We start from the raw sequence: 15,105 nt of genomic DNA on the forward strand, positions 1-15,105 counted from the left end.
CAACAAACCACAAATACAGAAAGAGAGGAGAAAAATAGTAATCATGATGAATAAACAAGCAGTAAACATCCAGAACTTGTGTGGTAGAGTCCTCGAAAGTGACTTCATATGTTGTGGGAACGGATCAGCGATGGGGGTGAGTGAAGTTATCCCCTCTTGAGGGGTAATAGCTGTTCCTGAACCTGGTGGTGTGGGTCCTGAGGCTCCTGTACCACCTTCCTGATGGCAGCAGTGAGAAGAGAGCATGGCCTCGTTGGTGGGGGTCTCTGATGATGGATGCTGCTTTCCTGCGACAGCGCTCCGTGTAAATGTGCTCAACGCTGGGGAGGGCTTTACCCATGAGCTGTATCCACTACATTTTATCCAATACAAGGGCTTTGGTGTTTCCACACCAGGTTGTGATGCAGCCAGTCAATATGCTCTCCACCACACGTCTATAGAAGTTTGTCAAAGTTTTAGATGGCATGCCAAACCTTTGTAGACTTCTAATAAAGCTACCCTGCCATGTTTTCTTCGTAAGTGGATATGGGCATTGGGTAGGCAGAAGAGATTAGTTTAGTTGGGTGTTAAATTACTGATTTACATAGTTTGGGCCGAGGGGCCAGTTCCTATGCTATACTGTTCAGTCTGTGAATACCCCCAGGGTGAGGCTCTCACACTGGATGGTAGAAGCCCTGAGGAGTGTTGTAGAACAGATAAGACCATAAGACAAAGGAGCAGGAGCAGGCCATTTGGCCCATCGAGTCTGCTCTGCCATTTTATCATGAGCTGATCCATTTTCTCCCATTCAGTCCCACTCCCCTGCCTTCTCACCATAACCTTTGATGCCCTGGCTACTCAGATACCTATCAATCTCTGCCTTAAAAACACCCAATAACTTGGCCTCCACTGCCGCCCGTGGCAACAAATTCCATAGATTCACCACCCTCTGACTAAAAAAATTTCTTCGCATTTCTGTTCTGAAAGGGCGCCCTTCAATCCTTAAGTCATGCCCTCTCGTACTAGACTCCCCCATCATGGGAAACAACTTTGCCACATCCACCCTGTCCATGCCTTTAGTGGATAAGCCTTGGGATATATGATTCTCTGAATGAGGCAACGCAAGTCGACAGATGGTGAAGGAGGGGAGATTAACAGTCTGCTGGAGGAACCCAGCGGGTCATGCAGCATCTGTGCGAGGAAAGGAATTGTCCAAGTTTCAGGTCAAACCCCGTCGACAGGGTGAAGAAATCATTAGGTATTCTGGTCTTCTTGCTCAGGGCACTGAGTACGAGAGTTGGGATGTCATATTACAGTTGTACTAGACCCTTGTGAGATCACGCTGGAAGTATTGTGTGCAGTACTGCTTGCCCAGCTGCGGGAAGGATGTTGTTAAGCTGAGAGGGTGCAGAAAAGATTTGAGGATGTTGCTGGGACTAGAGCTGTAAGGAGATGCTGGACAGGTTGGGACTGTTTCCCCTGGAGTGAAAGAGGCTGAGGGCTGACCTTAGAGGTTTATAAAACCACTAGAGGGGTACATAAGGTCACAGTCTTTGCCCCAGGGCAAGGGAGTCCAAAACTAGAGGCCATGGGTTCAAATGATAGGAAAGATTTAAAGATGTGAGGGTCAACTTTTCCAACGAGAGGGTAGTCAGTGTGTAGAATCAGCTGCCAGAGGAAGTGCTGAGTTTAAACATAGAATAGTACAGCACAGTACAGGCCATTCGGCCCACAATGTTGTGCTGACCCTCAAACCCTGCCTCCCATATAAGCGCCCAACTTAAATACCTCCAAATACCTGTCCAGTAGTCTCTTAAACTTCACTAGTGTATCTGCCTCCACCACTGACTCAGGCAGTGCATTCCACACACCAACCACTCTCTGAGTGAAAAAACCTTCCTTTAATATCCCCCTTGAACTTCCCACCCCTTACCTTAAAGCCATATCCTCTTGTATTGAGCAGTGATGTGCTGGGGAAGAGGCGCTGGCTATCCACTCTATCTATTCCTCTTATTATCTTGTACACCTCTATCATGTCTCCTCTCATCCTCCTTCCTTCCAAAGAGTAAAGCCCTAGCTCCCTTAATCTCTGATCATAATGCATACTCTCTAAACCAGGCAGCATCCTGGTAAATCTCCTCTGTACCCTTTCGAATGCTTCCACGTCCTTCCTATAGTGAGGTGACCAGAACTGGACACAGTACTCCAAGTGTGGCCTAACCAGAGTTTTATAGAGCTGCATCATTACATCGTGACTCTTAAACTCTGTCCCTCGACTTATGAAAGCTAACACCCCATAAGCTTTCTTAACTTCCCTATCCGCCTGTGAAGCAACTTTCAGGGATCTGTGGACATGTACCCCGAGATCCCTCTGCTCCTCCACACGACCAAGTATCCTGCCATTTACTTTGTACTCTGCCTTGGAGTTTGTCCTTCCAAAGTGTACCACCTCACACTTCTCTGGGTTGAACTCCATCTGCCACTTCTCAGCCCACTTCTGCATCCTTTCAATGTCTCTCTGCAATCTTTGACAATCCTCTACACTATCTACAACACCACCAACCTTTGTGTCGTCTGCAAACTTGCCAACCTACCCTTCTACCCCCACATCCAGGTCATTAATAAAAATCACGAAAAGTAGAGGTCCCAGAACAGATCCTTGTGGGACACCACTAGTCACAATCCTCCAATCTGAATGTACTCCCTCCACCACGACCCTCTGCCTTCTGCACGCAAGCCAATTCTGAATCCACCTGGCCAAACTCCACTGGATCCCATGCCTTCTGACTTTCTGAATAAGCCTACCATGTGGAACCTTGTCAAATGCCTTACTAAAATCCATATAGATCACATCCACTGCACTACCCTCATCTATGTGCCTGGTCACCTCCTCAAAGAACTCTATCAGGCTTGTTCGACACGATCTGCCCTTCACAAAGCCATACTGACTATCCCTGATCAGACCATGATTCTCTAAATGCCCAGAGATCCTATCTCTAAGAATCTTTTCCAACAACTTTCCCACCACAGACGTAAGGCTCACTGGTCTATAATTACCCAGACTATCCCTACTACCTTTTTTGAACAAGGGAACAACATTCGCCTCCCTCCAATCCTCCGGTACCATTCCCATGGACAACGAGGACATAAAGATCCTAGCCAGAGGCTCAGCAATCTCTTCCCTTGCCTCATGGAGCAGCCTGGGGAATATTCCATCAGGCCCGGGGACTTACCGTCCTAATGTATTTTAACAACTCCAACACCACGTCTCCCTTAATATCAACATGCTCCAGAACATCAGCCTCACTCATATTGTCCTTACCATCATCAAGTTCCCTCTCATTGGTGAATACCAAGAGAAGTATTCATTGAGGACCTCGCTCACTTCCACAGCCTCCAGGCAATTCTTCCCACCTTTATCTCTAATCGGTCCTACCTTCACTCCTGTCATCCTTTAAAAGACACTTGGACAAGTATATTAAGAGGAATCGTTCAGATGGATACGGACAGGGACACGGATAGGGAAGGTTTAGAGGGATACGGACACGTACACGGATAGGGAAGGTTTAGAGGGATATGGACACGTACACGGATAGGGAAGGTTTAGAGGGATACGGACAGGTACACGGATAGGGAAGGTTTAGAGGGATACGGACAGGTGCACGGATAGGAAAGGTTTAGAGGGATACGGACAGGTACACGGATAGGGAAGGTTTAGAGGGATACGGACAGGTACACGGATAGGGAAGGTTTAGAGGGATACGGACAGGTACACGGATAGGAAAGGTTTAGAGGGATACGGACAGGTACACGGATAGGAAAGGTTTTGAGAGATATGGACAGGTACACGGATAGGAAAGGTTTAGAGGGATACGGACAGGTACACGGATAGGGAAGGTTTAGAGGGATACGGACAGGTACACGGATAGGAAAGGTTTAGAGGGATACGGACAGGTACACGGATAGGAAAGGTTTAGAGGGATACGGACAGGTACACGGATAGGAAAGGTTTTGAGGGATATGGACAGGTATATGGATAGCAACACATATCAAAGTTGCTGGTGAACGCAGCAGGCCAGGCAGCATCTCTAGGAAGAGGTACAGTCGACGTTTTGGGCCGAGACCCTTCGTCAGGACTAACTGAAAGAAAAGCTAGTAAGAGATTTGAGAGGGGGAGGGGGAGATCTGAAATGATAGGAGAAGACAGGAGGGGGAGGGATGGAGCCAAGAGCTGGACAGGTGATAGGCAAAAGGGATACGAAAGGATCATGGGACAGGAGGCTTAGGGAGAAAGAAAAGGGGGAAGGGGGAAAACCCAGAGGATGGGCAAGGGGTATAGTGAGAGGGACAGAGGGAGAAAAAGGAGAGAGAGAGAAAGAAAAAGAATTTGTGTATATGTGTGTATATTAGAGGGATATGGACACGTACACGGATAGGAAAGGTTTAGAGGGATATGGACAGGTACACGGATAGGAAAGGTTTAGAGGGATACAGACAGGTACACGGATAGGAAAGGTTTAGAGGGATACAGACAGGTACACGGATAGGAAAGGTTTAGAGGGATACGGACAGGTACACGGATAGGAAAGGTTTAGAGGGGCATGGGACAAATGCAGGCAAGTGAGACTAGCTCAGGTGGACACCCTGGTTGGCAAGGACAAGATGTGTTAAAGGGCCTGTTTCCATCTTGAGGGATCTTGACTCTGCTAAACTGGAGGAGCTGAAATCGTGGAGATTTGGGAACGATTAAACTGAGTCAGGTTTTTTTATCAGTGACTGTAAAGAAATTCGTTGATTTGTGGCAGCAGTACTGTGGAATGCACAGAAATGCCTTTCAGTTATAAATAAACAAATAAAAGAGGAATAGAGAGGACCATTCATCAATCTGATGGCGGAGGACGAGAATCTGTTCCAAAGACATTTTGTGAGTCTTCAGGGTCCTGTACTTTCTCCCTGATGGTAGTAACGGGAAGAGCAGATGCCTCACGTGGTGAGAGTCCTTCATGGTGGATGCCAACTTCTCGAGGCGCCACCTTTTGAAGATAGACTCGAGGTGGGGAGGTTTCTGCCCATGATGGAGCTGGTTGAGACTGCAACCCTCTAGCCCCTCGAGACATCTATAGAAATTTACAAACCTCCCACGACGTACCGCGTCTTGTCAAACTCCTAACGAAGTAGAGCCGCTGACGTGCCTTCTTTGGAATTGACTTGATGTGTTGGGGGGAGATGCTGGTACCCAGGAGCTTGAAACCGCTCACCGTTTCCACAGCTGATCCCTCGATGAGGTCCGGTGTGAGATCCCTCGACTTCCCCGTCATGAACTCCACAGTCAATTCCTTGTTCTTGCCGATGTTGATGGTGAAGTTGTCGCAAAACCACCTCCGCGTCACCGTCTGAGATTCCGCCAACAGTGGTGTCATCGGTGAATCCAAGGATGGCTTTTGAGCAGTGCCTAGCCACACAGTCATGAATGTGGAGAGAGGAGAGCAAAGGTCTCAGCACGTGTCCTTGAGGTATTGACTGTCAGCTGGGAGGAAATGTTATTTCCGAACTGGTTTCCCAATGAGGAAGCAGAGGATCCATTTTCCGAGGGAGGTACAGAGGCTGACGTTCTGGAGTTTGTTTATTAGTACTGAGGGTCTGATTGTGTTGAGCGCTGAGCAGTTATCAGTGAACATTAGGTACAGCACTGCTTTTGTCCAGGTGATCCAAAGCTGAGTGGAGAACCAGTGAGATTAGATTAGATTATGAGGACACGCAGTCCTCTTTTATTGTCATTTAGTAATGCACGCATTAAGAAATGATCCAATATTCCTCTGGTGTGATATCACAGAAACACAGGACAGACCAAGACTGAAAAACTAATAGAAACCACATAATTATAACATATAGTTACAACAGTGCAACAATACCATAACTTGATGAAGAACAGGCCATGCACAGTAAAAGTTCAAAGTCTCTCGTAAGTCCCACATCTCATGCAGACGGGAGAAGGAAGAAACCTCTCCCTGCCATGCCCGACCACAGTCCGACTCTGAGTTGTCCGAAAACTTCAAGCTCCAATCAGCCCTCTGACACAGAGTACCGAGCACCATCTCTATCCGAACGCTTCGACCTCAGCCTCGGTCGCCAGCAGCAGGCAAAGCCGAGGATTTTGGGGTCTTCCCTCCGGAGATTCTCGATCGCACAGTAGCAGCGGCAGTGAACTGGGCATTTCAGAAATTTCTCCAGATGTTCCTCTGTGCCTTCTCACGTCTGCCTCCATCAAATCAGAATTGTGCACGGCACCCTACTTACAAATACGATATCATTTCACCGGAGAGCTGCGCGCGCTGCATTGCGCCGCCATCTTCTCCTCCCGCCCTCTTGAGAGTCAGAAATGGAGGCTGAGCAATGGGGAACGATCTGAGGTTGGAGAATCAGTGAGGGTCTCCCTCGCGCGCTCCGCCCGTCTCCCTAGCGCTCTCTCGTTCTCAGGATACAGATGAGATGTGAAAACATTTCTGAAGAATTTGTGCAGGGAAAGGCTGTGAGTGCCCCTGGAGTAGAGGGAGCTTCACTCTGTGTCTGACCCTGGGAGTGTGTGATGGGACGGTGTGGAGGGAGTTTCACTCAGTGTCTGACCTCGGGAGTGTGTGATGGGACAGTGTAGAGGGAGCTTCACTCTGTGTCTGACCCTGGGAGTGTGTGATGGGACGGTGTAGAGGGAGTTTCACTCTGTGTCTGACCTCGGGAGTGTGTGATGGGACAGTGTGGAGGGAGCTTCACTCTGTGTCTGACCCTGGAGGTATGGAATTAGTCATAGTCTATTGATCCCGGGGGAAACTGGCTTTCGTTACAGTTACACCATAAATAATAGTAATAGAACTATAATAGTTAAGTAGTAATATGTACGTTATGCCAGTAAATTATGAAATAAGTCCTGGACCAGCCTAATGGCTCAGTGTGTCTGACCCACCAAGGGAGGAGTTGTAAAGTTTGATGGCCACAGGCAGGAATGACTTCCTATGACGCTCTGTGTTGCATCTCGGTGGAATGAGTCTCTGGCTGAATGTACTCCTGTGCCCACCCAGTACATTATGTAGTGGATGGGAGACATTGTCCAAGATGGCATGCAACTTGGACAGCATCCTCTTTTCAGACACCACCGTCAGAGAGTCCAGTTCCATCCCCACAACATCACTGGCCTTACAAATGAGTTTGTTGATTCTGTTGGTGTCTGCTACCCTCAGCCTGCTGCCCCAGCACACAACAGCAAACATGATAGCACTGGCCACCACAGACTCATAGAACATCCTCAGCATCATCCGGCAGATGTTAAAGGACCTCAGTCTCCTCAGGAAATAGAGATGGCTCTGACCTTTCTTGTAGACAGCCTCAGTGTTCTTAGACCAGTCCATTTATTGTCAATTCGTATCCTCAGGTATTTGTAATCCTCCACCATGTCCACACTGACCCCCTGGATGGAAACGGGTCACCGGTACCTTAGCTTTCCTCAGGTCTACCACCAGCTCCTTAGTCTTTTTCACATTAAGCTGCAGATAATTCTGCTGATGTCTATTAAAGTTCCCCCCCCACCCCAAAACACAACAGCACTTGTTGGAGTTTGAGTTAATTTGTGTTGTTGCCTTCTGTTTTAACAGGATAACCCCCCGATGAGACTGGTGTGTGAGATTCAGATCGGAGGCCGGAGGCTGACATTGGAGTTGGAACAGAACGAGTAAGTCAAATGGAGAACCAACACGTTCGGCATTTAGTCCCCTCTCCCTCACCCTCCCTCAGTAGGCTGCCGTCTCGAACCGCCGCGGTCTGAGTGACGGAGGGAGTTCCAGGATTCAGACCCGGCAACAGTGAAGGATTGGCCGAAGTATTTCCAAGTCAGGATGGTGGATGGGGGATCTGCAGGCGGTGGCGGTGGACGGGGATCTGCGGGCGGCGGCAGACGGGGGATCTGCGGGCGGCAGCGGACGGGGGATCTGTGGGCGGTGGCGGATGAGGGATCTGCGGGCGGCGGCGGATGAGGGATCTGCGGGCGGCGGCGGACGGGGAATTGGGGGATCTGCGGGCGGCGGCGGACGGGGGATCTGCGGGTGGTGGTGGTGGACGGGGACTCTGCGGGCGGTGGTGTTCCCCGTGGTAGGTTCGGGAGGTGTTGGGAATCTGGAGTACCTTCAGCTCGTCTGGATGATACTGGCTCTTAAATGGCTTGACTTTATTTGTCTGTAACCCCCTTCTCCCCGTGTTCCCATAAACTCCCCGCTGATCCTACCCCTCACTCACACACTGCTTACTGTGGCTGATTAAGTCAGCAACCCTGCACGTCGGTGGGATGTGGGAGGGAGCACCCGGGGGAACCCACGAGGTCACAGGAAGAATGCATTCACACCCTCTCACAATGTAAGAGAGCTGGATCGAACCTGCGGTCGCTGTGTCTCTGCCAACTGCGGCTCAGGGCTGCCCCATTGTATTCGCAGATAAAACAGTGTGAAGTGTTTTGTGTTTAATAAAACCGTAACAACTCATTTATTGTACTCCAAACACCGAACACAAAGTGCGGTAAGAATACCTTATGTAATTCTGTCATCACGTCAGACCCGCCTCTTAATGTGAATCACAACTCAATGTCAGTGGCTGTGAATTCTGTACGTTTCCATCAATTACATTACCCTACAATATTCCTTACGATGTTCACCGTGCTACCTCATTGCCAAGCAGTCCACCAACAGCGTGAGAGACTCTTACATGAGGCCTACTGCACGATCAGACATTTAGACTTTGGTACTCCACAGATCCCACTTTGTCCAAGGACGTCCATTGAAATGACTCTCTCCAGAAACCAGCAGCCATATCCAGCTCTGTCCACTGTGCCATTGGACAGAGGGTTTAATTGACTGATGGTGGTATCTTTGATGTTGTGGTGCTCCCTCCTTACCATTTGATCCTGGAGTCGTAGTTTCCCTACGGCACTGAAACAGGCCCTTCAGCCCAACTGATCAATGCTGACCAAAATTCCATCTAAGCTAATCAAATTTGCCCATGTTTGTCCCATATCCCTCTAAACCTTTCCTATCAGTGTACCTGTCCGTATCCCTCTAAACCTTTCCTATCCCTGTACCTGTCCGTATCCCTCTAAACCTTTCCTATCCGTGTACCTGTCCGTATCCCTCTAAACCTTTCCTATCCCTGTACCTGTCCGTATCCCTCTAAACCTTTCCTATCCGTGTACCTGTCCGTATCCCTCTAAACCTTTCCTATCAGTGTACCTGTCCGTATCCCTCTAAACCTTTCCTATCCCTGTACCTGTCCGTATCCCTCTAAACCTTTCCTATCCGTGTACCTGTCCGTATCCCTCTAAACCTTTCCTATCCGTGTACCTGTCCGTATCCCTCTAAACCTTTCCTATCCGTGTACCTGTCCGTATCCCTCTAAACCTTTCCTATCCGTGTACCTGTCCGTATCCCTCTAAACCTTTCCTGTCCGTGTACCTGTCCGTATCCCTCTAAACCTTTCCTATCCGTGTACCTGTCCGTATCCCTCTAAACCTTTCCTATCCGTGTACCTGTCCGTATCCCTCTAAACCTTTCCTGTCCGTGTACCTGTCCGTATCCCTCTAAACCTTTCCTATCTGTGTACCTGTCCGTATCCCTCTAAACCTTTCCTATCCGTGTACCTGTCCATATCCCTCTAAACCTTTCCTATCAGTGTACCTGTCCGTATCCCTCTAAACCTTTCCTATCAGTGTACCTGTCCGTATCCCTCTAAACCTTTCCTATCAGTGTACCTGTCCGTATCCCTCTAAACCTTTCCTATCCGTGTACCCGTCCGTATCCCTCTAAACCTTTCCTATCCGTGTACCTGTCCATATCCCTCTAAACCTTTCCTATCCGTGTACCTGTCCGTATCCCTCTAAACCTTTCCTGTCCGTGTACCTGTCCGTATCCCTCTAAACCTTTCCTATCTGTGTACCTGTCCGTATCCCTCTAAACCTTTCCTATCCGTGTACCTGTCCGTATCCCTCTAAACCTTTCCTATCCGTGTACCTGTCCGTATCCCTCTAAACCTTTCCTATCTGTGTACCTGTCCACATCTCTCTAAACCTTTCCTATCCGTGTACCTGGCAGCTCATTCCACTTCTATGAGTGAGGAAGTTGGCCCTCGGGTTCCTATTAAATCTCTTCCCTCTCATCTTAAACCCCATGACCTCTAGTCCTTGATTCCCTCATCCCATTAGGAGAGTGGAGGGAGCGGGCTGGAGGGGAGGCAAGGCAGGGCAGAGGAGAAGGGAGGTGATAGGTTAAAAGGAGTAGTGGGGGGAGGGTATGGGAGGAGGGAGGGGAAGGGGAGGGCAGAGTAAGGGGAAGTGGGTGGGGTGATAATGGGAAGGAAATAGGGAAAGGAGGGGCAGTAGGTGGGGCAAGGGGGAGACAGAAACAGTGCCAGTTAGAAGGAAGACGGTTTGTGGGAAAGGAAGAAGGAACAATGGGTTAGATGGGGATTGGGATGCCAGGCTGTGATGACAATGGGGTGACCAAGGAAAGGTGGGGGGAGTGCTTCTGCCATTGGCATTAATTTCTGATCTCCGTGTATCTCTCCAGGAACCTGCTCCCAGACTCCCACCGCCTGATGTTTTATCTTCCCGATGGAACGATCATCGCTGACCCTGACAGCAATACTGTAAGGGGGCCGAGTCAGCGTTCAGGGAATGGGTGAGGAGGTGGGGTAGGGGGACGACTGGCTGTAATGAAAATATATCATAAATATATGAATAAAATTCATCCTCATTTCTTTTCTGATTGACCAGCAAGAGGTACAGTGGATTCCAGTTAATTGGGACACATTGGGACCAGTACCTTTTGGTTCAATTGAACAGCTGCACCAATTAGCCAAAATTTCATGGAAATAGTTAAAAAGGTATACAAAAAGACAAACCACTGTTTAACTGAGTTTAAATGAAATACTGAACAAATTAGGACACTTCCAATAATACTACGGTACTGTAAAACTGTTCATAATAGTTTTCGACAGAGGCAATCATCCAGATCTCACTGACTGTAAATAATCAAAATCAGCGCAGGTAACGGACTGCCTTCACCAGATGCTTTCGATGATTACATCCTCCACATCTTTAATTCCGTTGAAACATTCAAGATGATTGTTGATACTTTTAAATCCTTCATAGGTCCCAACTTGTTGAAGTAGTGAAATTGTTTCATTTTTCACTCCCGGCTGTTTATGGCATCTCCAAGCCTGTCTGCTTGAAACCGCACTGAGCAAACAGTTCTGAAGTGTCTTATTGCTTATTTCTCACCAACTATCGGTGAAAAAATCACTGCTTCTTTAACACTCACGTCCCTGATGCTATTTTGAAAACTGTTCCCTTTAAGCACAGTGTGGTGTCTTATGGCCACACAAGTGCACTTGACTGATGCTGGTTAGAAACAGTTCGGCAACAGTCTGCCGTCCCAATTAAGCGGCATAGTGTCCCAAATAAACGAAAGGAATCCCGGCTATTTCCTTGAATAAATTCTGTTCTTTAAGAGCTGTCCCAAGTAAGTGGCTGCCACGATTAACTGATGGCTCAATTAGCCTGAATCCACTGTATTTGCATTTATCCATGTTAAAGGTTACATTGATTTGGAGGGAAAAAAAGGCTCATTAACTATTTCATAAACTACAGCATGATAATAGACAAAGAATACTTATTGACCATTGACTGATGTACATAGTGTCAGAGGGATGTCTGGCAGACACTTACATTGCTTGCTCCCCCCCTCCTCAGACCCCTGCTCCTCTCCTCTTTAAGCCACTCTTGCTTCAGGCCTGAGTTGCTACCAGAGCCAAGTCTGTCTCTCAGCTCTGGTCATGTTTCCAGCCTGAAGCAAGGGAAGCTCCTCACCTTAAAAGCCGCCTCACCCCAGTGCTGTCTCCTGGTTCAGCACCAGTGGTACCCACCTACACACGTCATCTTTCCTTTCCCTGACAAGCACATTTTCCATTTTTACCTTCTCTTCAGACTGTGGGCTGGTGCTGTTTTCAGAACATTGACACACTCTAAGCTGACACCATTCTCTCTTACACCCACCAAGTCGCACACTTCCAGACATGCCAGGGAGGTACGAAATGAGGCTTATGGCAAATTTAACCCTTTCCCAAGAAACACATACAAAGTACCGAAGTAACTCAGTAGGTGGGGCAGCGTCCATGGAGAGAGGAGTAAATAGTCGATGTCTCAGGCTGAGACAATTCAACATTTTGCCCTTTCCATAGATGCTGCCCAACTTGCTGAGCACCCCCACCATTTTGTGTGTGTGTGTTGCTGTGGATTTCCAGCAGAATCTCTAGTGTTGACTCTGTCCTTACTGAGTGGGGGAGTGGAAAGGGGTAGTGTTTCGATCCAGAAGCAATGGGAACCACAGCGGAAAGGCCCATAGGTTCCGGTGGAGGAGGATTGTTGGGTTAAAAGAAAGTGGGGGAAAGTTTCTGGATGGAATTCACTGCACTGAGTAGATGCAATGACTAAAAAGACTAAGGAGCTGGTGGTAGACCTGAGGAGAGCTAAGGTACCGGTGACCCCCGTTTCCATCCAGGGGGTCAGTGTGGACATGGTGGAGGATTACAAATACCTGGGGATACGAATTGACAATAAACGGACTGGTCTAAGAACACTGAGGCTGTCTACAAGAAAGGTCAGAGCCATCTCTATTTCCTGAGGAGACTGAGGTCCTTTAACATCTGCCGGCCGATGCTGAGGATGTTCTACGAATCTGTGGTGGCCAGTGCTATCATGTTTGCTGTTGTGTGCTGGGGCAGCAGACTGAGGGTAGCAGACACCAACAGAATCAACAAACTCATTCGTAAGGCCAGTGATGTTGTGGGGATGGAACTGGACTCTCTGACGGTGGTCTGAAAAGAGGATGCTGTCTAAGTTGCATGCCATCTTGGACAATGTCTCCCATCCACTACATAATGTACTGGTTGGGCACAGGAGTACATTCAGCCAGAGACTCATTCCACCGAGATGCAACACAGAGCGTCATAGGAAGTCATTCCTGCCTGTGGCCATCAAACTTTACAACTCCTCCCTTGAAGGGTCAGACACCCTGAGCCGATAGGCTGGTCCTGGACTTATTTCCTGGCATAATTTACATATTACTATTTAACTATTTATGGTTTTATTACTATTTAATTATTTATGGTGCAACTGTAACGAAAACCAATTTCCCCCGGGATCAATAAAGTATGACTATGACTATGACTAGATTTGGGAAGGGGACAGACCTACCATAACTCCATCCAGATCATCGGAACATTACCCACCCCTGTCTACCCTCCCTATTGCCCAACTCAGATCCAAAATATACTCCAATTGACTTGGTCTTCGTCGCTGTCACATGCATTGTGGAAAATAGCAACCACTAAATGCATTGGCAATTGGTTCATTATTGTCATGTTTACTGAGATACTGTGAAAAGCTTTTGTCTGCATGCCATCCAGACAGATCAGTCCACACGTCAGTACACCGAGGTGGTTGAAAAGGGAAAGAGATTGCAATTCCAGAGAGAGTAGAGTACAAAAAGGCAAAAATGTGCATGGGTCTCGACGAGGTGGACTGGGGGATCAGGAGTTCGGCTTTTAGTGTGTGAGAGGTCCATTCGAGAGTCTGGTACAAGAGGGATAGAAGCTGTCCTTGAGCTTGGAGGTAGGTGTGTTCAACCATTTGTATCTTATGGGGGGGAGAAGAGAAAATGTCCAGGGTGGGGTCTTTGATTGTGCTGGCTGCTTTACTGAGGCAGAGAGAAGTGCAGACAGGGTCCATGGAGGGGAGGCTGGTTTGTGCAATGGACTCAGCTGTGTCCACAACCCTCCATAGTTTCTTGCAGTCCCGGACAGAGCAGTCATCGTACCGAGCCGTGATACATTCGGATAGGATGCTTTCTGTAGCACGCCTGTCAGCATCGGTGGGGGCCAAATTTCCTCTGTCTCCTAAGGAAATAGATGCAAGATAATGTTGGTCTGTGTGTGTGTGTGTGTGTGTTACAGGAAATGGCAGTCCCACTGTGAGTGTGTATGTCTGAAGGGGAATTGATGTTTATGTAGTTCTGATTGTCTCTGTGTGTGTGTATATGAATTACCGAGAAGTGTGACCCCTGTGTGTGTCGGTACCTGCGTCCGTGTGTGTGTGTGTGTGTTTGAGAGAGAGAGAGACAGAGCACGATTGTGCACGGGCCTGTGTGGAGTGCTTCCCTTTCACCTCGCTCTGCTCTGTTACAGGTGAACTGTTACTATCACGGGACGGTGCAAGGTTTCTCCAGGTCCCGGGTCAGTGTCAGTATCTGCTCGGGTATGAGGTACGTACTGTGACCCCTCCCTGCTCACCCCCGCCCCCCCCCGAGCTGGATGCCTTGCCCCTCTCCCAACAGTCTGTGCTGTCCTCTCAGAGCTGTTCACTGTGGAGATGCTTGCACACCTTGGTACCGTACCCCCTCCAACAATCTGAGACCCAGTCTACGACCCCCTCTGTTTCCCTACCCACACCAACTTCCACCCCGTCCAGTCTGCACTGAGATCTGACGTCTGCATTGCTCACAATAAAGGGTCTCGGCCCGAAACGTTGACTGGTTATTCCTTTCCACCGACCTGCTGAGTTCCTCCAGCATTTTGTGTGTTGTTGCTCTGGATTTCCAGCATCTACAGAGTCTCTTGTGTTTATGATTAGCTGCGCCGAGATCTCATGGCTAATTACCTCTCCCATCTTGCTATTTGCACTGGCTGCCAGTGAAGGGGCTGTCAGGGCAGCCCAGACGTGAACCATGGTGCGTTTTGTAGACGGTGAACACTGCAGCCACTGTGGTGGGGGGGAGGATGACGATGGGTGGGGTGCTGATCAATTGGACTGCTTTGTCCCGGTGTACAGGAGCGAGAGCGAGAAGGATTTAAAAGAACAAGTTAATCGGCTGGTGTGGAAACAGCTGCTAGTAAGGAGGTGACCTTAAATGGAGCGGCCTTTGTAGGAGAGGCTCAGTGTTAGAATAAGATTTAGAGGCCTTGGCTCAAGAGGCTTCGGAGAAGAATGAGGGGAGATTTGATAGAGGTATATAAAATTATGATGGGTGTAGATAGAGTGAA

The 15,105-nt window shown here is 48.5% G+C and overlaps 1 protein-coding gene across 3 annotated transcripts in view; it reads left to right on the forward strand.

Annotated features, from left to right (window-relative positions):
• The window catches only part of adam15 (ADAM metallopeptidase domain 15), a 57,385-nt gene that overhangs the window by 4,238 nt on the left and 38,042 nt on the right, over nt 1–15,105 (forward strand). For all 3 annotated transcript variants that reach the window (XM_063041913.1, XM_063041915.1, XM_063041914.1), the window contains exons 3-5: nt 7,623–7,699; nt 10,575–10,653; nt 14,251–14,327. In XM_063041913.1, the coding sequence (XP_062897983.1) occupies nt 7,623–7,699; nt 10,575–10,653; nt 14,251–14,327 (233 nt within the window). The remainder of the gene's footprint in view (nt 1–7,622; nt 7,700–10,574; nt 10,654–14,250; nt 14,328–15,105) is intronic.

Source organism: Mobula hypostoma, chromosome 2, assembly GCF_963921235.1.
Source record: "Mobula hypostoma chromosome 2, sMobHyp1.1, whole genome shotgun sequence".
Classification (NCBI taxonomy): domain Eukaryota; kingdom Metazoa; phylum Chordata; class Chondrichthyes; order Myliobatiformes; family Myliobatidae; genus Mobula; species Mobula hypostoma.